This window comes from Pteropus medius, unplaced genomic scaffold (assembly GCF_902729225.1).
Source record: "Pteropus medius unplaced genomic scaffold, Ma_sr-lr_union100, whole genome shotgun sequence".
NCBI classification, from domain to species: Eukaryota; Metazoa; Chordata; class Mammalia; order Chiroptera; family Pteropodidae; genus Pteropus; species Pteropus medius.
This window is the reverse complement of record NW_024346062.1, coordinates 9,768,743-9,793,872: the sequence shown is the minus strand read 5'-3', so window position 1 is coordinate 9,793,872 and position 25,130 is coordinate 9,768,743. Positions and strand designations below refer to the sequence as shown.

Sequence of the window (25,130 nt, the reverse complement as noted above, 5' to 3'; positions counted from 1 at the left end):
TTGTCCTAAAACTGATATTAAATTGATCTTAAATTAATATCAGCAATCTTTCTTCCTTTACTTGTTCCCTTATTCCAGGAAATCTAGATTCTTCCCACCTTTCTATAGTAATATGTTCACTTAGAAAGATGTGACTAATGAACAAGCTATATAACACAATAACTGCTTTCAGCTCCACAAGCTCAAGCCCCACTCTCTACCATACTCTCTCTACAATGCCATGGAGCCACACCCCCAGGAAGTATGGCTGCTACTTTCCAATAGAAGTTGCTATACCAGATCGTCTGCCTAAAGAGGGTCACTTCTCATTCCTCATTCTTATCCCCAACCAGTGCCTTCTTCTCAACTCTCACAGTGACCCACAAATTCACAGGATTTCTTACTGCCACATAGCCCTCTACCCTGCTCTTATGCAGTTGCTAGATCCATATGCTTTTAACCGATACAAAGAGCTCTGTTGGTTAAGGAATCTTCCAGATTAAATCTAGGTGAGACAGGTTCAGGCTCTTGCTCCCAGGGCTGCCCTTGGACTCTCCAGATTGATTCCAGAATGTTCGGAAGCTAAAATATATGGTACAATTGTCCTAGAGGTCAGTTACACTGGATTACATAGACACTTCTGGAAATCTAGTCTAGAAATATAACAGATTTTTCAAACATGATTTAATGTTTTCAAGTGCCGCACTTCCATTTAAATCTTGTAAACTTTTGTAAGATGATCCTTTCAAATTTAGAGCTTACTAAATTTTTTAGAGCTTATTATTTTTATAGATTTTTCTATCATACCAAATTCTTAATTTATTGTTTCAGGATTCTTACTTATAACAACAACAACAACACACTAATGGATGGCTACTTACTTGGGCGATTCTGTACTTTCTCTATTAAAGTAGAGTTGAGTAGTTCAATAAACACAGACTCTGATCTTTCTGGTTCATCATCATCCAAAATTGAAATAGTAATTTTGCCTCACTCTGATTGACTTTGAAAAGAGCAAATCCAGAGGCTGGTATGTAGTCCGTTCCTTGAGTTGCCCTGGCTAAATTAGGTGGAAAATAAGGCATTTTCTCCGTATCATCCAATGTTGCATATGTGACTATGACTTTTCCCATGAGGCCTTTTAACCTTATTATTGACAGTGTGATATTCTGAGTTGCTTCCTCAACTTCAACAAGTCTGTTTTGCTCAGAAAAGATGAAGACCCCAAAAGGATCATCATTAGCCAAAACTATTAATGTGGCATTAGTATTAACTCCCAAAGAGCCACTGGAGACACTGAGGATTGACACAGAGAATGTCTTATCCAGTTCTGGATCTTCATCTGGCAATATTTCCACAGTGATGTTGGCGCTTTTTTGCCCAGTTTCAAATGTAATGTTCCCAGAGGTGAAGGCAAGATCGCCATCGGGATCAGAGTCTATGCTCCAAAGCAAAGTTACTTGAGACAGAGCTCCATGACTTCTCATAATCTATAAAACATTGATTAAAATGTATTATAAGAAGTATTAAAACCACTGACTTAGATGTTTGTAAATACAGAATGATAGGAGGATATTAAATTTTTATTTTATTTTATATAAGCTGTTCTCAAAAATAGAAGATTCTTGAAGGCAGGGACCACATAGTACCCATTTTAGAAGACCCTCAGAGAGCCCGACTTAAAAAAAAACTGTTACATTGAAACAAGAGGTTTATTGAGCATTTTTAGCTTGTAACTAACCTATAGCTGTATCTTTTCTGCAATTAAAATATATATAATAAAGCAAATGTAATTAAAAAATTGTTACATTTAAGCATTCATGAAAATTTTTACATTTACTACAAAGATGGTATATACTTCATTGTAAGAAATATATGAGTAATATTTTCCTGAAAAGTGAAGCATAAAACTCATTTTTTAAAAACAAATTATATTTCCTTTTATCTTTAATATAAAAAACAAATTCACCAAAAGACCTCTTCGACAGATTATAATAAAATACTTCAAAGGAAAAAACAGCTTTTTGTCAATATGTTAAGAAGAATAAAAAGCTTTAAAAAATGCTCCAAATAAGTCTCAACTAAAGTAATTTTTATTTATTCTTAAAATATAAATGTCGACCCAAAATAAAATTTGACACAGGAATTTTATAAAACTTTATCCTTTCCTGTAATTCTTCTACATTTTCTTTTTTTAATAATTAGTCATCCTTGCAAAAGTTGTTCAATTTACTCCACACCAGTTTACTGAAGATCTGCTAGACGAGTACAGAAGAGATAATGTTCTGAGCGATCTTTGTTCATTTGTATAGAGTCAGGAAGCTGAGCAAGCTTCTAGCTCCTCTGAGTTATTTAACAATAGAATCCTAGTAGAACAATGCAGAGTAGACACACAGAGATGTGTGTGCATGCAAACACACATACCATATACAGTTGTTATTATTACTGTTCACAAACATTTTGGATTTTCTTTCCTTCTGGAAGAGAAATAAGACAGGACTGCAATTCTCTACCAGTTAATATTAGCATAGTCATGTGACTGGCTTTGGCCAAGGACGTGTCAGTGGAAATGCTATAAATTGCTTCCAGAAAGAAGCTGTGAGTAAGTATGCAGTTCTCCACATCCACGCCTCCCGCCTCCATGGAAATACAAGCACCTATGGAGATGTGTTCTCTATAATCCTCAACCCCTAAGTGATGATAGCCAACTTGTTTGTCACTCATGACAAACAAGTCTCTGTTGTATCAAACCACTGAGATTTTGGAGACATTGTTACCACAGCCTATCTGAATTAATTAATATAAAAATCTATGTGGAACAGCTCCATTACATTCCTTACCGAGCCAGGAATCTTCAGAATCATAAGATGAATTTGCAAAACTAAATATAAAGACAAACACCAAATCACTATTCAATTATCAATTTGTATTGTTTATGCCACTAGGCTCATTCCTCTCTACCTAATAGAAAAAAACTAACATAAAGCACACCTTCATAATACAATAAAACAGTTTTGAAAGAACAATAGTATCTAGGACTGGAAGGGGAAAATGTACTCACATTTAATATAACAGTGCTGTATCCATCTTCTGGTTCAGTTCCGCTGACAAAGAGTGACTCGGGGCTAAATTCAAATACACCATGAGCATGGTCAGAGGCGGCAATTGTCACTAGAATTTGCGAAGCCACTCCTAGACTGGCTGCATGAATGTTTCAACAAATAGTAAGAAAATGTTAATCAGTAATTTACAAACCAAAGAAAAAGGCAGGGAACAATGTTTTGAAAAGAGTTATGCCATTCATTGAGTACTTCTAATCTGTTTCAGAAAGAAAGGCAGACACAAATGGTTGCCACACATATTCATGCTTTTTAGGACCTTTCTCTACTTTGGCATCAACATGATATACAAGTGCTGCATAAGCATTTGCAGATGAATAAGGAAAACTAGTTTTTCTTTTTCTTCTCTATGAAAGAGAACATTCTTCCACACAGAGTGTATAAGGAAAGTCTCCCACGACCTTTGCTGACCTTAGAAGAACATGAGCCAAATGACTCTTACCTTTATGAAACAGTAGCTTCCCTACAACTTTTGTCAATCTGACTGAATAGATTCTTGCTTTCCAAATGTGCATTAATTCTAGGCCTATTTTTCACTATATTATGATATTATAGATCTATCCTTCCTGGTCCCAAATGGTCCAATCTTATAACTAAAAAGACATAAAGATCTAAAGAAGTATTTTTTACCCTGAGAAGTCTGAGACTAAAATATAAAACCTGAGATTGTAAAGAAGGAGCATTTGAGGTTTAGAAAGAGTTCTCCCTTAAGAAACAAGCATACTACATATTCTCTCCTAATAAGAAAAAATATTTGAGGTAAAAAGCTGAATCATCTTTGTACATGAATCTACTTCAAAAAGCATCCTCTTTTCAATATTCCCTCCCATTAACTGGCAACTTATTCTCCCAGTTTATTTTCTTAATTACTTTTTCTCATTTGTTTTGATTAAATGCTACATCTAAAGACTCATGGTTCTTCTTGTAAAGAAAATCACATGGATGCATGTAACATGAAAATATAAATGTTCTATTCATCTCTTTTTAGGTATTCAAAGCTATATAAAATGTTTTTCAATAATCACTGTCCTAAATGATATGCGAACAAAATTCCTATTACAGTTAGAGTCAGGAAAGCGCAGTAGCCTCCTACAGACAGGAGACTGAGCACTGGAGGCAGGCAAAGCCTTGATTCTGACTTGATCACTTCCTAGCTGGGTGAGTATAACATGGAGCAAATAATACTTCATAAAGTTGCTGTTATTATTAATGAGATTAAATATACAAAGGACCTGGACATAGTAGGATCAATAACGTCAGTATTGTTGTCTCTTAAAAAAAATTAAAAGTAGAAAAGTAAATAAAGGCTTTGGAATCGCTGCTTACCGCGTTTGTGAACAGTTGGAAGGAAGAATTCCATGTCCCCATCACCACTACCACTGCCATCAACCCTAAAGAGTCCAGTTACTTTACAAGGATAGACAGAGACATAACCCACACAACACACATTGACACAATGAGAAAAGTGAGAGCTCTTAAAATATCCAGTAGAGAGGAAAATACAGTAATATTCACCCAATGATATGTATTTTTGCACAAAAAATAGAATACTTTAAATGCTATAAGTATAACATTAGTTAAGCTACCAATTGCAAAAATTTCATTCATAGCTTCAGGAAATACTCCACGTAAGCTGTAATTGGTATTTTCCATTTCTGCCAATTTCATTTTAAATTTTCACTCAAACAGCAATGTAAACTGCTTTTAACATTTTTAATATTTAAAACATATATTTGTGTGTGTGTGTGTAAACATGTGCTTAATTCAAAATTAGGGAAATGTATCTAACATTTCCCTCTAGCCACACAAATTTCCACCATATTTACCATTCTTGGACTTGATCACCCTTTTGCAACTGACATTATGGAAAGAACCCTGGGCAAGCAGTCTCAAAATCTCTGCTTCAGCCCTGGCTGTGAAAGATGACGAGCTATAAAACCTTCAGCAAGTCACTAAGCCTCTTGGTACCTCACTTTTCTCACCTATAATAGGTGCGGCTTTTTACAGAACTGCTGTAAAGATCAAATAAATAACATTGCAAAAAATAAGGCACTTTGGCAAGATATAAGGACTATAATAAAAAGAAGTGGTTTTACCTTCGCTTCCAATTCATCTTATCCCCCAACCACTATTTTGCCAAATGCTTGCGAACAGAGAAGATAGGAAAGGCAATGGAAAAGAAGAGGAGTAGGATAAACAAGGCCACATTCACATGAATGTGTTTCTGCTGGCACCCCTGACCGGCATGCTAGTTTCAGACATGCTCTGCTCTTCTGTTCCTTTCAACAGGACTGCGATATTCCAGGCATGAAAAACTGATGGCACACAAAACCTCAAATCGTCTTAGAAATTTAAGAGGCAAATGGATTTCAGGAAATATCCAGTGCATGGCTTATCCACAAGTTGTAAGAAAGAGGGATGAAGTTCAACATTAATGTACTCTGGCTAACATAAAGCATCTATTCAGGTGGCTATGTAATTTAGAATCAATTTTATAAACAGAAGAGTATGGAATAAGGGTTGCTCCCTTGACTCTCAGAAGAATTTAGCTCTACAAACTATTCCCCTTCTTAGGCAGTCCAAGGCCATGATTCAAGGAGTGGAGGCCAGTGTCTAAATCCCTTTACCTTCAATCTCAACTCACGTGGGGAGGCGGGAGGATAACCAGATTCTCGGCCACTATTACTTACTAAGAAACTGCAAGACTGGTTTTTAAATCAGTACTCATGCCCAATTAATACATGGCAATGCATATTGTAGAGATATGGGAAGATATTTCTACATAAAATCACAAGTATCACTATGATCACAAATATTTCTAAAGAATATTTGATGATCCTTATTAATCAATATTAGGTAATGATCACTAACATTTTCTCAGTTACTTAAGTATTTTTAGCTATAAATGATACAAATAACTTTTAAAATAATTTATAGTGACCTTGGATTAACAAAGTCCTGTCATAAAAATAATGATTTGGGGATCTGAAGACATCTCTAAATGACAAGCAAAGGTATTATTACATGCCACCACCAAACAGGTTTTCCAGCATATTTTTACTGTTATGCAGTCAACGAAACTGGTGTTGTTTAATACTTTCCCTGGCTTGTCCTCCTTTGCTTTTGCCTGGGCTTTGGGAACACAGGGAAAAAAATTGGGGGGAAATCTGAAATCCTATCCCAAAGTCTCACTACATCCTAAAACACAATATTTTTGTCCTACCCAATCTCTCTCCGTGCATGCTTTATATAGTACTATGACTTTCTTTACCAAAACATAAAGATCATATGACAATGGTTTTGTAATGGAAGAAAATGTCCTGATGAATGTCATACCAACTCTCAACTTCTTTCATGCATAAAGGTGATACGGTACACAGCACGTATAATACCTCAGTAGCATCTAATAATCAAACGCATTTAATACTTCTGCAAAAAAACATATATAAATAGTCAACCTAAGTGGAATAAATAAAAATTTTAAGTAGCCTCTCTTCAATGCAGATGAGTTTGGCCATGAAATGAATTTTGACTCAAAAACCTTTGATAATCAGAGCTTTCTGAGTATCAGAATTGAGGATAAAGTATTGTTGACATCTTTCATTGATAATCCCTCATAATAGATTATCCAAAAGGACTAGTTTTTACCTGTGCTATACCTGGAGATAGCTTTAAAGGAGCTACTGTAAAAATTGGAAAAAGGAAGAACGGGGAGAGTTGATTTTAGGGGCACTGACTATGAATGACAACTTTAATTTAGTGATTCAGTATACCTCTTCATCCTAAAAGCACATCTACTTTAGGAAAAGACCAATGGGTAATAAAAAGGGGAAAAAACACTGCAGTAGGTGGTGTCCTTATAATAAACATTAGAGATATTGACTCAGATTTCATCAAACCTCACAGGAAAAAGAATTTGTAAATAAAACTGAGTGGAACATTAACTTCTAAACATTAACATTCTAAACTTATGTTGAGAGATGGAAATTTTCTTTTTACCAAAAAAGGAACGATCCATCAGATATTGTCCACCACATATCTTAAGCAATTATTAACATTCAGGCTGTTCTTTTCCAAAACTCTTAATTTGCTCACTTAAAAAAAATAGTACCATTAATTCAAAGGAATGCATTTCTTTAAAAGAATCTACAATCATCATACTGTGTGGACAAGCAAATATTTGATATTTTTGAGTCACCAATCTTACCTCCTCCCTCCAAGTTTAACAATTCAACTTTAAAAGACTTTTCCAATTCAGGGATAGAATTATCAGTGATGTTAACAGAAATATATTTATATCTTTCTCCTGGTTGAAATTCTAAGGTATCAGCAACACTCTGAAATACAAATAAAAGATTTAGTTATTAGATTATAATTATTCCATATATAAATGTGCAAAATGTGTTTACTATGTCCCAATTTATTATAAGTACTGAAACAGAAGAACATAAGTAAAATATAAAATTGAAAAAACTTAAGTAGATATGTACAGTGTTCAATATAAATTCCAAATAAATATTCTCCAACTAGCAATGCAGATAACATTTTTATTTCTCTTATTTGCCTACTGAGTAAAACATGTAGGCCAAGTAAATGAGAAATGTGAATAGGTGACATCCGCAAATTCTTAATAAATTAATTCAATGAGATGCACCAAATTCTCTTGAACAAGTATATTTTGAACTAATCAAATTATATCACTGAGCAATTTAAATACTGAGCACATAATAATAGCATTTTGATTCTGAGAATTTTTCCAAGCAATAATAAATACCAGTTCATTGGGCTTTAATCTTTCCTTGATTATACCTGAAATTGCAATTCAGAATACAGATTTTTCCATCGGAAAAGTATGAATACTACAAGAAAAACAGTTATTTAAATTCAAAGTCTTAAGGCCCTTTTTCTCCTGTTATCTCTTATATAAGCATTTTCTCTTCAACGTATGAGCATAAATTTTAAAGTTGTTTACATTTTTCTAGTGTTAGCTTATGTGGACAACTATGTATCATCTTGTTGAGCTATTAATGACCTTAAAGCTAAACTGAGCAACCCAAGTACCAATTCACATAACCACTTATTTATTAACCTTTTTCGATATTTATCAAACACGTAGCATGTGCATGGCACCATTTTAGATACTTTAGATTCAAAAACAGCCAAGATAAATCTCTAGCTCTAGAATCAAGAACATTCCAGAAGAAATGTTAAGTATGTAATAAAATAATTCAATTAGAATAACAATTGTTTTAAAAGATATATAGTTAGCTCGTGAAGGAAGTAATTAACTTCCTCTGTAGTATAGCTATCAATGGAGTAATTCTACAAGTCTTAACAGACATAACATGTGACTGTCTTAGAAAACCATTTTACTTGACTTTAGCAAAATCTTACATAACTGGCCGTTTCTTTTTCTGGATACATGTTCTTCTCTGGTATTCCATGATATCACATACTCCTGTTTTTACTACCTTTCCAGTTCATCCTTTTTAGTGTTCTTTGCCAATTTTTACATTCCCCTGTGACCTCTATAACTTACTGTTCATCAGATTCTCTGTAGTGTCTCTCCCTCTTCCCTCTCCCTCTCTTCAAGGCTATCATACTCTAAGCTTTTAATACCATTCATATACTCCCAACTCCCAAATTTCTATTTCTAACCTCTGATATCCAGACTTAAATATTAATACCTATTTCAAATTTTTCTTATAATTTCTGTCGGAATTTTAAATTAATGATGTTCCCTTAAAATCTATGCCTTATCCACAATCCTCTTCACAGCACTAAACTACAGAGAAATAAGTTGCTTATGTCAGGAATTAGGGAGTTACTTTTGACACCCTCTTTGCTTTATTTATCCTTCACAATAAACAATCCTCAAATCCTGTCATTTTAACTATTTATATTTCTTGTGCCCAACTACTTCTATTACCTGCCTAGTCCGAGATACTACATTCTCTCTTGCCTTGCTCCACAAAATTGACTCTTTACTAGTTTCTCTGCATCCAGAGTCTGTATCTTCTAAGCCATTCTCCAAGGTTCAGCCTAATGATCTTTTATAAATACACAACTTCTATTACTTCACGTTGTTTTTAAAATAAAAGCTACATAAGCATCTATAAGGCCTAGAATGAGCCAGCCCCTGCATATCTCCTCTTTTGTCACCAGACCTAGCTCTCCACATCCCAGGTGCTTTTTCCTACATTTGGGCCCTTTTACCATATAATTCATGCCATTTTACTAGTCCCAAGTAATTCTTCTCCCTTCATATAGTTTGCTGGTTTTTCCCTACTTAAACTTCACAGCTCTCAGCAGAGATATAATTTTCCCATAGACATCACAGACTAACCAGACTGTGTCAACACCTACCTCTCTCCCAGAGTTCCAACTTTGAACATTTCCCACAACTATAATTCCGTCTTTAATTAGCTGTTTAATATTACTCAAGAACTGCAAGCAAACACCACCTGGATGGTGGGAATCACCTGATCTTGGTATGTGAGAATAAAGTTAAGAACAGTGATATGATTTTCAGTTGTCTCCTCTTCTATACATGATCCTTCCTGGCACCACCCCCCCTGCCTCCTCCTAACATACTCATATACACATACTCACATACACAGCCTAAGAATTCTTAACTTGTGTCCTAACACAGACCAGAGATAGCTGAAGCATAGAGAAGTGGTGAAGGCAAAAGTTACCAGGTTTTCAGGGATAAGCAAAGGCAATGATTCGAAGTGGTAACAAGTGACAAATAGGATGTTTCTGCCCCCGTGAAAATCCTCAGAAACCTCTCCAAGGGTATTAGCTTTCCAACGGTCATGTAGGATGGGAACACAGTTTTTTTTTTATTGTTTCGTTCCGGTTATTAAAGAAAATGCTAATCCAATTGGAGAGTGGGAATGTCCAGACTACCTAGAAATTGAAGACTATCAATATAAGGACTTAGGTATTTCTTTAAGAGGATGCACAGAAGACACTACTAAGCCAAGCTGAGATGTCCTGTGGAATATGTTACATACTGAACTAGGTCAAGATACAATAAATGTCCGGAAAAGAAACAAGGAGTTTGAGAAAAAAGAAATCCAAGGAAACTTTGCTAACTGGAGTACAGCCAAAATTAACTGAATTCAATTAGCCAAGGTTTCTGGGATTTGGGAGGAAAAGGGTATACAAATTACTGAACACTGTACCATGGTGTGGACCTTATTAAAGAAAAAGATTCTTTGAGAAAACAAAACTATGAAAGGATATATAAAATACTTCTTGAGAAGTATAGCCAAGAAGAAATTATGAGCATTTGTTTAACACGAGTATTAGTGATAAGAATGGGATAGTGGTTATTGAGCATTACTAAACACGTGCCATGTATAGTATGTGACACTTACAATGCTGCTGTCAATCCTCAGAGTGATTCTGCTCAGCAGATATTATCTCTCTCTTACAGGTAAGGAAACTGAGGTTAGGAAAGATTGAGTTTCCCAAGGCCACACATTTAGAAGACCAGTTTAAACCAGTTCCAAATCCTAGGCTTTTTTTCTTTTTTCTTTTTCTTTTTTTTTTTTGATGGAGGTAGACAAGAGGATTTAAAATGTATAAGAAACATAATTTTAAATATATCGTGTAAGAAACATAATTTTAAATAATCTGATCAAAACCTATAATATTAAAATAAATAATACGAGTGAAGCCTATGACAAATATAAGGTACAAGAAATCAGTATTACAGCTATTTAAGTGTCAGGCTTCCAGGAACTGAAGTACTTTAATTTACATAAATTTAAAAAGCCATCAGTGCATATTTTCCTTGTTTAGTGTGTCCCAGGTACAGTGCCAAGTCTCTTCCAAGAGAAGGACTATGTCTGTTTTACAAGTGCAAATACCACTTCAGAAGGATTAAGTGATTTACCTGGTAGTCTTCCGGGCTGAATGCTGTCAATGACACTGTTCTAAATTCCACCATAACCCTCCCCAGGAGTCCTTGTGCACGAACGATCAATAACCTAACTTCTCCATCTTCCTCCTGCACAGTGACCTGAGGAACACTGCTTGCGGGCAGGGTCATTGTGTCCTCAGGCTGAGGAGGCAGCCCTGTGGAAAACTGTAGCAAGCCTGGTAGATTCAAAGAGAGGCAGGGCATCATTCTTGACCCAATTATCTGTGGAAGAAATTCTTACTTATTTGAAACAATCTTGCACAATTATTTTAATCAACAGGATAATATTCTGGGGGCTTTCATTTAGAAAAGACTTTAGTGAAAGTCTAATTAACATGCTTTTGACAAAGAATATGTTTACTTTTTAGAATGCTAAAAATTAAAATGATAAATTTCCTCTTGTCTACCCTAAGAAAGATTTTTTTTAACAGAAGTATCAATAAAAAGAATAGTGATGGGGTTTCAAGGTATATATTATCAAACTTTTGCTCATGTTTGACTCTCCAGAATTCATTCTTGAACTAAAGATTTGCAACATATTTTTAAAAATTTAACTATAAGTAAAAGATTCTCCTAGGTTTCCTACACAGACTTTTTAATAAATGTTCTTACTTTCTTCCTACAAAAGAACTATTATTTTTCAATGCAGAAAACAGTCTCAGTTTTTAGGACAGATATCTGTAATAGTTCCCCAATTAAGAAAATTATCACTTTTCAGCGTAAGACAAAAAGGAATCAATATAAACATACAGTAACAATGCCACTTCTCGAAGCTTAATAAATATAAATTATAAAGTACTTTAATTAGGTGTTAACATATGACACTAGGATAATTTTTAAAATAAAAAAATTTTTGATAGCCACAAATAGAAATACTTTTATTCATTTTAAATATTACTACATGTATTTTCAAAGTATATTATTAAACTTCAGAAACTGATCTTTACATTTTCTTTCATAAGCAATGCTTCTCAAAATGGCAGCTTAAAAGTTCAAGAGCTTAGAAGTGAGAGGGTCTAAAGTTCTACTTCAATCGTTTGCAAAAAGTCTCCTAAGAATTTCTTAACAAGACCAAGTACACCCAGAGAGGATTATTCTTGTGAAAGGGCTTGGTTACCATATGGATGATCACTCGCTTTGATGGTGATATCTGTCGTTTCCTTTTCAGGATCTATGCTTGCACCACTGGTGGGAGTTGAACCTAGTTTCCCATCTCCAGGAATTGCAGAAACCAGTGTCACACGGAAGTACTCATTAAGCTCAGGAATATCATCATCAAGAACATATATATTTAGGACCTATAAATATAAAAATCCAGAGTCATTAAGCAAGAGGCATATATAAATTATCACTTACCAAAAGAAAATTAAATAGCAATTATATTATATTTAATTGAAGTTACTATTTAACATGACTGATTTCTATACCAACTTAAAACACTAAAATGTAGAGAGAGAGAGAGAAAGAGAGAGAGACAGAGACAGACGCGGAGAGAGAGTGATCTGAGAAATTAATTCTTTAAACAATAATGAGTGCTAAGTAGTAACACTTTGTCTAAAATTATCCCACTTGTATACTAATATGCCATATATGATATTATACTAATATGATACATCATATATTCTTTGTATCAAACACCTCAGGGTACAGAGTTCCTAACTGAGGAACTGCATGTTATCAGAGGATGTGGTAGGGTAGTAAGAAAGGGCAATATATAAGTGTCTAGTTCCTCACTAAAGAAAGCCTGACAAACTTAGTAATAGCATTTTAAAAACTAGATTCACAACGGGCCTTAGAAGTCTGGCATAAGCAATATGTCCAAAAATATTATGAAAGGAAGTAGCAGTAACTCAGCCATACTCTACAAAATTTAAGTCAAAATTTGAAGTGAAAATTAATTTTTCCTTCCCTTATTAATTGAACAAGCATGTTTTGATTTCTACAATGTGACAGAGTTGGAAAGGGCCCCAGTCCCTAAGAGGCTGACAGTCTATTGTAGGAGAGAAATCTATAGAAAAAAAAAAAATTCAAAATGCAATGTAAACATGTCATAATATAGTTATGTACAAAATAAACTGAGAAAGGAACAACTCTACCTGGTAAAGGTTTTACAACAGACATGTTTGAAGCAATCTTAAAGAATTAGTTTCAGTTGTAAATGACAATGGCAAAGGATATTCCAAATAAAGGAAAAACACTGGTAAAGATACAAGGGCATGAAAGAACTGCAATTAGATCACTAAGGCTGGAGTGAAAGATACAGGTGGATAATCAGGAGTCAGATCATAAGGACTTTTTATGCTATCATTAAAAAATAGACTTTATACCATAAGGAATGGAATGAAATTAAAGAACTATAAACAAGAGATTGACAAAATAAGTAACATGAATAAGTAACATGGTAGAATGTAAATGAGTGAACAGAGCAAGAAAGGATACAAGGAGTTGAGTTAGGAAGTGACGGATTAGAAATCAGATTCTGAACTAGTGCAGTGCCAATGGAGATAAAGAAAAATAGATGGATTTGAGGTTTGTTCCAGGGATAGAAGCCCAAAGTCTTGATGACTCTACTTAGTATAGAAAGTGAGGCTAGGAAGGAATGAAGGATGACTTCCTGGTTTTTCCCAGAAAGGAAGGTAAGAACAGTTGGAAAACAAGTTCTAACTTCAAAGGCAATCTCCGAAGCACTAATCAATGGGCCTAAAACCATTTGGAGGACTTTTTCTTAAATGTAGATTTCTAGAGATTTTGATCCAGTAGGTCCAAGGTAGAATCTGAATTTGGTTTTAATGTTAATTTTTAATTAAGAAAATAATACATGGCATGGTCAATGTGCTCAGAGTAGTATAAAAATGACACCTACTACCTAAATCATGTCACTGCTCTTGAACTAAAGGGAACAATAAGTAATATGAAGATTTCAGATGTCTTGCCTCTAGAAAGCTGACAAATGTTGCTGTGAAAAGCAACTCCAAAACATTAAGATACACATTAAAATTGAAGCAATAAATATTTTTAAAGTGTTGAAGCATATCAAAGTAATCGTTCATTTTAGTGAATAAAAGAGTTTGAAACTGAAGACTCTATCAAGGTAAAAAACAAATGTAGTTTACATGACAAGTCAGTACACAAAACAATATTTACCTTTACTATATGTTATATATTCTGCTATTTTCTATCCTATTTTTAAAGTCTTGGTCATAACTCACTAAATTGACTTTTAAAAAAACTTGAAAAATACATTTCCATTGTACTTTCCTGTACTGCAGAGAAACACACACACACACACACACACACACACACACACTTTGCAGACTACCTTACAACTAAGTTTCTCAGTGTGATTTAAGTATATTCAATTAGATAGACTCTCCAGTGATCTGGAAGGCAGTAATGAAGTGGAAGCCACATTAGTGCTGTTCGTGCTAGACAGCACAACGGATATCTCTGTATCCAGTTACTGGCTTTGTTAGATGGAGAGGCTAATATAGACCTAGCAGGAATAGCGATATAAACCAACCCCACTATTCAATCTTATTACTGTTACTTTAAAGGTCAATTATTTTCTTAATTAAAAAAATTATAAAAGAAAGTATTAATTTTCTTAATAAGATTCATTTAATATTAAATACTTCTTTACAGGAGCATATACGACCATTTTCTTGGCCAAAATTTTATTAATTCTTATCTTTTCCAAAATGTATATGCACCCACTTATAAAACAATGGCTTCTGGTTATATATTTATTTCATAGTTGGTAAATCTTCTAAGGGAAAAATTGAGGAATCAACTCTATTTTCCAAGTAGGAACATTAAGAAATTTCCACATGCTATCCTTACTATTTGATAAGAGAAAGACAGCTTTAAATCCAAAAAAGGAGTAAAAAACATCAGAATAAAATAGTCTTTTAAATAGCCTTATGAAAACTTCCTTGTTGTCCTAATTTTCCTCATTTTACTGGAGACGAGTAAACAGTTATCATGGATTTATTTGCAGACTGCTAGGGAACTTTTGTTCTAAACTATTTAATTTGTTCCCTTCTTCCCGAAAATTATCAATATTTGATCACTCTTTTTTAGCTTTAACTCTTTAAATCTTAAGAACATTTCAAAATCTACCCTCGATTTTATTTTTTTCAACCAATGAACTAATTCCTAAATCGGTGAGAAATTTCCTCAAAGATTGTAATTGCAAGCCTGAAGTTATTTTACTATTTATCCCTGATGACCTATTAGCTATTTCCGTTTTTAATAAAAAAAATATGAAGATGAACAGTCCAACATGATAGACAAAAAGAATGTAAAAAATTCTGATGTAGGAGGAGGTCTCATCCCAATTTCACTTACAAAGATTCATTTATTTCTGCAGCATCTATTTAGAAACGAGATCACAGTTCATGAAAAATTTTTGATAAAACGGGAGATCATTTGTACTTTCAAAACAAACAAAAAAAAATACCTCATTTTTCCAAATTTGAAAATGAGATTATAGTTATAGAATTTCTCATTGGCTGACTAAAAGGGTACCACTAAGAACTCTGCAGTTTCCCATTGTATCAGTAAAACAAAAAACCCACAATAATAAATCTCCAAGCTATATCATTTTTATTACATTGGGATTAAAGAACAAGTAAGACTATAACACACAACATTGAAAATCCTGTTTTTTGTACTATAAATACAAAAATATTTTATAACATTATATATACTTAATCACCTAAATTTTTTAAATTGCTTAAATAGCAAGAAGCTGCATATAAATTACAGAACAAACAGATCAGAGAAAGCTTTCTAGGAGGCTTTCAAAGAAACAAAGAAGGTAGGGTTTACCTCTGATCTCTGCCAAGGAAGGAATGTGATAGTTCCACTGGCATTAGCAAAATCATCAACAAGGTAATTAATGCCATCAGATTCGATCTGTGAGATGGTGTAAAAAACGTGCACATAATCCAGAGCTCCTCTGGTTCGCTCCACCACACATGAAATGGTAGATCCCTCCTCTGCAATCTGAAATTGAATATAAATTATTTATAAGCATATTCTAATTGAAATCAGTGGTAAAATTACAATGCTATCATGAAATCCTTTTACAAAACCTTAATTCTATAAATTTTGACCACTCTAAAGAGGCTTTACATTCCTCCAGATATATTTTTGACTACTAAACAATATTTATAACCATTCATTTTTCTCTAATTCTTTTACAGGGATAAATAAAGCAAAAAGAATGAAAAGTGACCAAGTAGTTGTTCAGTGGAGATCTCACTGTATCTGCTGGTGGACACCACCAGACCCAGCCAGAACTCGAACTTCTAATCCAGTGGAGCCTAAAGCATGGGAGCGGGAAACAAATTCTGGCAGTGAGCCAGTGAGAGTAATGGCGATAGAGCCAGTTTAAGTTTTATCTCTTGCTTCCTGAGCCCATATGGTCTAGTTATTGGGGACACAGAACCAGATATCAGCCACTGGATACACATACTGGATCCTGGAGGACAACACCCCAACCCTACGAGCTGGCACCTCAGCTAAGTCTTTATCAAGCCATTCCATTGTTGTACTAGGCCAGCTGTTATATATGGTAATGTGATATATGGTAAGTGGAATCTGTGCCCATTGTTATACCTCCTTCACATAAAACAAATCCCTGTGGAGTACTGTGATGCAGGTTCTCCATAGATACAACAAGCATTCTTCAGTCTTCAGGTGATGGTTTGGCAGAAGTACTAAGTAGATAAACTCATTAGCTAAAGTATTAATTCCAATAATAATGAGTTGCTCTGCCCTTCTGAAGTAAAAGGGCCTGATGGGGATCAATCTACCACTTAACTCATTGAAAAGTGCTTAGTCTTTGTTACTTGCTATTGACATCAGAAGCAACAGTTGCTAGATTAGTCTTGATAAGAGGAAGCTCATGTCCTCAGGCCCATACCTCGCCTCAGGCCCTGCCATCACTCTTTTAATGGCATTGTGGTGGTGGAGTAGAGTCTGCTGACGGCCAATCAATGCATCATGCTAACTTCCTGGTTGTGGAGAGCCTTTTGGGAAATGCCCCTCATACGTAGTACCTACTCTCAGTGGTCTATTCACATTACACTTTCTTGTCTCTAGTCTTGATTCTCCCAAGACCCTGATCAATCTACTACATCATTAGTACTGCTCAGAGATATGGGTATCTTCATACTTCAGACCATTTCTCCCTTCACACAAGATGAATAGCTAAGTGGTCTGTTCATAACTCTGCCCTTGTCCTTCAGAGCTACTCCTGAATAAAGCAGTAGAGTGATGGTGGCCCACGTTCAGCAAGCACCAACAGATAAGCTGAGTCATGCATGACAGGCAACAGGCTTTGAAGGAGGCTTGATTTTTGCTCTTCCATCAGTTAGTAACAGGTTTTCTGTTAAAGGCCAAAGAGCTTAGTTTTAAATATGTCCAGTTTGAAATATCTATACAAGATATGTGCCAAGTATGCAACTGGAGAAATGAGTCTGGAATTTTAGAGAGGCCAAGATTAACATAAATTTGGGAGGCATCAATATATAAATGGTATTTAAGCCTATATACAAACGGCATGTAAATATAGAATTATATAAATGGTTTTTAAAGACTAGATGAGATGACAAGGGAAATAAGTATAGACGAAGAGAAGAGGATCAAATACAATCAGCTCTGCTCTACCATTGGTTTTGAAATTATAAAATTGTTCCAACACAACTGATACATCAGAGAGCATTTTTAACACAACATGGATTTCACATTTGCTTATTTGTGATTTCATCCACAAGAAACATGGTAAACAGGAGAAAACTGTACCCACTTGAAACAAGCGATGTAGAAATACATAAACACACACACTCCTCAAACATCTACCAACTACTTCAGCTCAAGACATGTGTTACCATCCACTCTTATCTGTATCTAATGTGACGATTTTCCTTTTGATTTCAGATAACCCTCCTTCTATCACTTCACAATAATTCAAAAGCTGTGATTCCTCTGATATCCACTTCTACAAGCAAACTTAAGGATTTTTTCAAGGTATATGACAGGTATATTGTAGTATTTAAGTACTGAACATTATTGTATAGGTCTTTTTTATTAGGTTCCTATCTCATTTTTTACATGTCACTGACCAAGTTTTTGAGTAGTGTTATTCTAACCCAAATTTCCCATAAATACTTTGCTTTTAATTATGTAATTTGGCATAATATGGGATTTTTAGAAACCTATTTATCACATTATGGCAGAACTGACTGTTTTTATAGGTGGGGCCCTCCAACTCTAAGAGGCTGAAGAATAAGAAGCTTAGAGACCTAGGTGCTCAATACAGCATCTCATTTAATTTCCACCTAGGCATCTATATCATCATTTTCATCATAGCCAATTGGTACACAAGCAAATGTGGGGGGAAAAGAGTATGGATTTAAGGTCAAATGGTCCTGAGTTTCTTCATTTTGAATAAGTTAAATTAAAAAAACATTAATCTCAAATTGTGGATATTTGACTTTCCTCTTTTTAGCAAGATGCATGGGTTAAATCGATCCAAATGTATACCCAAGAATCCATGATGTTTCCTTACAGCTTTTTACCAAGTCAGTAAGCATTACCATGCAGGACTTCTTCTGCGTTACCATGCAGAAGCCTTTTGCTTAAAGGAATCATATGGGGAAAAGTTATATAACCACACTTTCATTTAGAAAAGTCTTCAACAAAATTTGTCACTAACCATTTTCAGTTTTACAAAGGAAAAAAAAGACTACATTTAATACAACTTGTGCCAATATGTGATATACATCAAAATTTCATAAAAAATTTAATGAATCAATAATTTATACAATAAACTCTGTGAAGTTCCATTTAGGGAAGAAACTTCTAATGTCAAGGGTCCATATAAAAACCAGGTAAAGATGCTTAGTAAAAATCCACGTTTCATACTTACGAATTTATGGAGAAATGACATAATGCCTGAGATTTGCTTTAATAATTACTTCAGCCAGAAAAGATCAAACAACATTGGCAAAAGGCTGATAAATTCTGAAGCTAAGTGATGAGTCACTGGGGTCCATTACTCTATTTTCTCTATTTTATGTATGTATGAAATTTTTCATTTTAAAATAGTTTAAAAATTCAGCTTTTTCTTTCCCATCCCATCCTCCTGCCAGAGATTGTTTCAGAAATGGGATCGTGAATAAGGAAATAGGAATATTTTTGACCAAGCCTGTTCAATTTAGGAAATATTGGACCAGAGGATGAAATTAATACCAGAAGATGATCAAAATGTAGAGAATACATCATTAAAAGACCCTTTTTTTTTTTTTTTTACTATTAAGATATTCATCTAATTGACTTTAGAATCGTGATACAAGCAAATGTTTAGGCCAATATATGAAGGAGCATAACATCAAATAATAATCATTGAAACCATCATCACTACGCTTTTCACAAGAAATAGTAGCCACTACAGTTTTCTCTTTTGAGTCAGGAATTTGCTAAATCTTCAGGTCAACAGAAGAGTAATTACAAAGGTTAACAATGAGAAGAGTTCTTGAAATAGATATTCCAAGAAAAGATGTATGGTTCTGAACCATAAATTGGCTTTCTCTATTAAAATAGAAGATTAAAGCTAAACACTTACACATCCAATTAATTTTTTATTTTGTTTCATGCTTGGGTAATGATCTGTGATATCAGATTATATCAATATCACTTATCTCTAAAGGAATCTATTCACATAACATATGGCAGGCACTTAAAACCAAACAGTCCAAGCTAAATAATATTCTCATTTTTACAAAAATACTCTCAAAATGTCTCTAAATTTATTCTTAGGCTGTGAGTTTATAAATATAAAACATATTCCAAGTATTAGTTATAAAAGTAAAATAATGAGAATAGCAAGTTCTATCAATTATTTTGAAAAGCAATATCATTACATAATTATGTGTTATATAAGATTGCAGGACATACAGAAACAGAGCTAAAACAAGGTAGAGAGAAAATAACTTAAAAAGTACATGGAATAACAAAATATGGGAAGACAACAAGAGAGTGTGGTTACTGGGCTATCGAGCCAATAAAAATCCGTCATCCTTTCTATATAGATCCTGTTTGGGATCCAAAGAACTATCTGGGGGCCCTATCGGGGCTCTAAACTACACACAGGTCTAGTCATTCCTTCAATTGCCATTTATTAAGAATCTCCTATTTTCTAGAGCATTGTGTTCCTTGTTAGGGAGGGCAAATCAGAAAATAATTACCTCTTTCAATATGCTAAGTAGTATGTCATATTCTACATATTTTCAATATTTATTTAACATGTGATTATGCTTCCATTTTAATCTTAATATTACTTTGTCATATAAATCTATAAAAAATGTAAAATCATAACATAACTCAGAAGTCTTTAAAGAATTTCTATTGCCTCCAGTATTTTCAAAGGGATAAGAAAAAAGTTAACTTTCCAATGTCACTGCAACACAATGTAGAATAATCTACAGAAGTGACAATGATTTTTATTTCTGAAAATGAAGCAAATAACCATAAAATTTAAACTCTGAAGACAAATTCTAGGCATAGACTGAACAAGCAGTTCTCAAATATTTTAGTTTCAGGACTCCAAAACACTCATAAAAATTAAGAACCCCAGGGAGTTTTTTGCTCATGTTGGTGAAATCTGCTGATACTTACCATTTTACAAATGAAAATTGAAAAAAATTAAATATTGATATATTATCTCATTTTAAAACATCAGTAATAAATTCAATACATGCTAACATAATCAACATATTTTGAGAAATAATATTTTGTAAACCAAAAAAAATTAGTAATAAGGAAGCATTGTTTTATATTTTTACAAATCTTTAATTCCTAGCTTAATAAAGCTAGATTTTCATATTTCTTTTTACAATCAATTTCTGTGTTGCTATGTGTTATTTTGAAGTATATAAAGAATATCCAGCCTCATATAAATATATAACTGGAAAAGGAGGAGTGTTTTAATAGTCTTTTCAGATAGTTGTGGGTATTCTTCCTCAATACTATAACCAAAATTTGACAAGTGGTAGGTTTTTACAGTTGAGTTGCAATGTAGAATCATACTCTAATACATTAAACTCCATTGGTCTACTTTGTGTTTTGAATCCATCTTTGACCCATGTTTAATTTGTAATATTATGCATCAATTATTTAGAAAATATTGGTTCACTTAGTTATACAGATCTTCCAAATGTTGACACAATTCATTATACAAAATAAAGAAATTGCACTTGCTAATATTATCAAGGTACTTGCTAATATCATCGATCTTATCTGAAAAATCTTTAAGTATTGGGAAATAGTCAAACTCACCTTGGCAGGTAAAAACGTTCTAAAATTCTAATTTTTGTGTGAAAGCTCAAATTTTTACCATTGTCAAGAAGTATCTACCATCAGTTATCTTCCTTCTAGTCACTGACTCACTTCATTCATTTCATGAAAATGTCAGATACCCAAGTCCAAATAACTAAAATTTGTAATTTTTTCAAGTAAAAATGGTGTTCCATGAAAAAAGCAGCTAATTCAGCTCACAACTCAATATCTGTATAAGCATTTTTTTTTCAAGGCAACTATCATGTTTTGTTATTGCAGCAAAAGTATTTTATTTATGCTTCTCATTTTGTGACATGGAATAGTAAAAAGACAGGGATTCAAGGTTCAAGATTTTATCAAATTAATATTCTGTACTTCTTCGTCAAAGATATTCTTAAGTGAGATTTGCACCTTTTAAACTACAGGCATGTGGAGAAAAGACAATAACTGCTACAGTTTGGTGCCACCACCCTAATTCACACAAAGGCACTAGCAGCCAGCCATTTTGACAACCATTGTTTTTGTGTGTGACTGTCAAAATAAAAAAGACATCTTAGTATATTATAAAATTAGGGTTGAGCTTTGTAGAACGCCAGAACATCTCAAGAACCCCCAGAGGTCCTTGGGCTACACTTTGAGAACTTCGGTAATCAATAAATAATATTATTGATGATGATAAAAATATTTCATATTACTGGCTTCAAATGACACCAAGATGATAGTTAAGAGTTCGCTACTTCTATTCTTAACAGTTTCAGAAATGAAAATCTGGTATTATTCCTGACAATCAAATTCCAGTGTTTGATCTTTCAGACTCAACAACACTTTTGTTCTATTAACCATCTAAACTTTACTCTTTTTAATACACATATACTCTATTTCTCTCATGTGAGCCTAGAGAATAACCAATCATGTTTTCTTTTTCTTTCTAGCAGTTGTAATAATATAGGTGTCGTGGCCTACTTAGGGAAGTTCTCTCTTCTGCAATCAAAAGCTTGACTGGCCCCTTTCAAGTTCTGAGATTTTTGAGAACAGTCAAAGTTACATACCCAGGTGAAGCTAAACCATCACCAAAACAATTTAGCAATGGAACTTGGGAGACAAGCCAGCATTGAAAACTTACTATAATGGCCCAGAAAACGAGAGAAATACTCAAAAACTATTCCTCATTTTAGGCAGGTTTTTAAAATCTATGGGTTTTTTATTTTCAGTTTGGTTGTTCACGCAGTTTAACTAAATCTAAACATGTTTGAAATTTCAACTATGAGTTTTTTTATGTTGATATTAAAATACACTCATAACTTCAACAAAGATTTATTGAGTACCTACTATATTCCAATCTAGGTGCTAGAGATACAATAATGAACTGTAAGATCTTATTATACTTAGAGCTCTTTCATCTTTGTGGTAGAAAGGGGTAGCCAGTAAATAAATAGGTATAAATAACAAAGGTAATTTAAGAGTAGGATCAATGCTACAAAAAAATGTATAACTTGGTGAAGGAATGGAAAGTAATCAGTTGGAAGAAGGCGGGGATCACTTTAAGTAAGAAAGTCTTCACTGAGGAGATGCGTTTGGAGCTGAGACTTAAACAACTAATTTTGAAGATCTGGAATAAGAGTGCTCCAGATAGAAAGGCTAGGGTGTACTGATGCTCTGACATAAGAACTGAAACAAGGCAAGTCTGACTGAAACACACAAGAGAAGAAATACACAAGAAGTCCGAGTCATAGGCAGGTGCCAGGTTGTGAAAGGAACTGAAGGAAAGCTGGTTTTACTGGCCCTCACACTCTGATGGAAGCCACCTGTCTTTTTAAAAATACAGGTGATGATATTAAAGATATGAGGGAAAGACAACAGGTTAGAAGTCACAAAACATAGGTTTAAATTCTCATTCTTCCCATTGTATCTTAGGAGCAAATAAAAAAAAAAAAAAAAGAGGAAAATATTTCTAAAGTACTATTAACTGCCAAGCTTTGAACCAGGTATTTGATCCTGTCTCATTTAATTCAACATAGGTTATTTTCTCAGGTTCCTTAGTCTCTGTTGCTAACCTTATAAAAGGAGAGAATAATACTATTTTTGCAGTATGTTATGGACTGTCAGAAAGGTGTATAAAAAAATCTTAACATGTAAAGTTCTTTGATGACTGAATAGTTAACGGCACTATCATTATAAATAAACATTTATTTTTTAAGTTACAGATTTACATGACATTTGTCCCCCTACTCTAGGATATTTTATTGATAGTTTAGAAAAAGACAACTATTTAAAGATCTCTCAAAATTGTCACCGAACCATAAAGCTAAGCGGCGCAATAAGACATTCCACAGAGTCAGGCACCCCAATCTGAACAACAATGAAGCCTACAACCCACATATATTTCCAAGCTCTAACCATTCATGTTTTTTCTTAACCATTTCACTTTGCATATATACCCTGTAAGAATTGACTTGCAAAGGGAAAGGCTCTCTTGTTCTTTGGCATCTTTTCATAGACACTGAGCTGTTGCTGTCACACAAGACACCTGTGAAGTAGTTTCATGAGATCTCACATTACTGAACAGGAAACCAAGATGATTACGAATCTCTGAAAACTTGGAAAGAACTGATAAGGATAGTAAAACAGCCTAATGAATTGAGCTGGCCAAGAAGGTTGATAAGAAAGGCATTTATACCCAACATGGAAGAATGTTGTAACTAACTACTTAAGTACTTTTCACATATGAGGAAAAAAAAAACATATTTTAATAAAGTTTCAACTGCAATTATTCATAGAAGCTTTCAATATATATTATTTATTAATGTGGTATCCAAATAGTAGTTAAAAAGTAAATTACATGAAGAGTATAATTATACATTCTGTGAAGTGCATTAACTTTAAAGATAACTGCTAAAGTTTCATTTGCCAACTTATTACTTCTATCAGCTTATTAAGCTTTTGATTCATATTGTAAACTTATAAGAGCAAAGACCTTATAATTTACATTTGTAACCACTGGCTCTAGCATACTTCTGGGCTTAGAGTAGACAGATATTCAAGCAATCTTGCCAAATGAAAGAAATAAACCCACCTACAATGAATTTTCTAACTCCAAAATTCTCCAAGGTCATTACTTACCTCTGGTATACAAGTTCCTGTGAAACCAAACAAGCCATTGGCATTGTCACTTTTTTGTACTATTAATCTTGCTGTAGTATTCTCTTCAGAAATACGAGCTCCTCCATAAACAGAGACTAGTTTAAGGATGAATAACTCTTCTCCTTCCTCTTCATTGTCATCTCTTGCAGAAATAATAAACGATTTGTTAATTTCTCCCTGTCTGAATTCCAGATATCCAGAAACCGGGTGTATGTCACTCTTTGCTGGCATAGCATGAAGTTCGTAAATTTCTTCAAGGGTCAATTTCTGCTCATAGAATCTCACGTCCTGCATCAGACCTGTAAATCTGTCATTGCCATTAATTCCTGCCCCGATTCTCAGTGTTCCAGGACCTGAAATTAGAGATGGGTTTAAATGCTGCAATACCTACAACTATCCTGTCCTAAATTATAAGTGTGATTCAGGAAGGACTGGAATAATTTTTTAAAAGGTTATTTCTGTTATGATGAAAAATGAAGTCAGTACGGTAATCATTAGGATTTAACATATTTTGTACTAATGGATATTTTATACATGTGTATGTATGTGTGTATATGTATATATGTGTGCATGTATATATGCATTTATATTTGAACAGACATTTCTTTTAGGAA

At 33.8% G+C, this 25,130-nt stretch overlaps 1 protein-coding gene across 1 annotated transcript in view; it reads right to left on the bottom strand.

Moving 5' to 3' along the window:
* ADGRV1 (adhesion G protein-coupled receptor V1) overlaps positions 1-25,130 on the bottom strand; it is a 471,657-nt gene that overhangs the window by 380,738 nt on the left and 65,789 nt on the right. Inside the window, 9 exon segments of the mRNA XM_039875052.1 lie at positions 861-965; positions 968-1,469; positions 3,041-3,180; positions 4,425-4,505; positions 7,306-7,435; positions 11,005-11,207; positions 12,149-12,329; positions 15,862-16,038; positions 24,496-24,869. Coding sequence (XP_039730986.1) covers positions 861-965; positions 968-1,469; positions 3,041-3,180; positions 4,425-4,505; positions 7,306-7,435; positions 11,005-11,207; positions 12,149-12,329; positions 15,862-16,038; positions 24,496-24,869 — 1,893 coding nt within the window.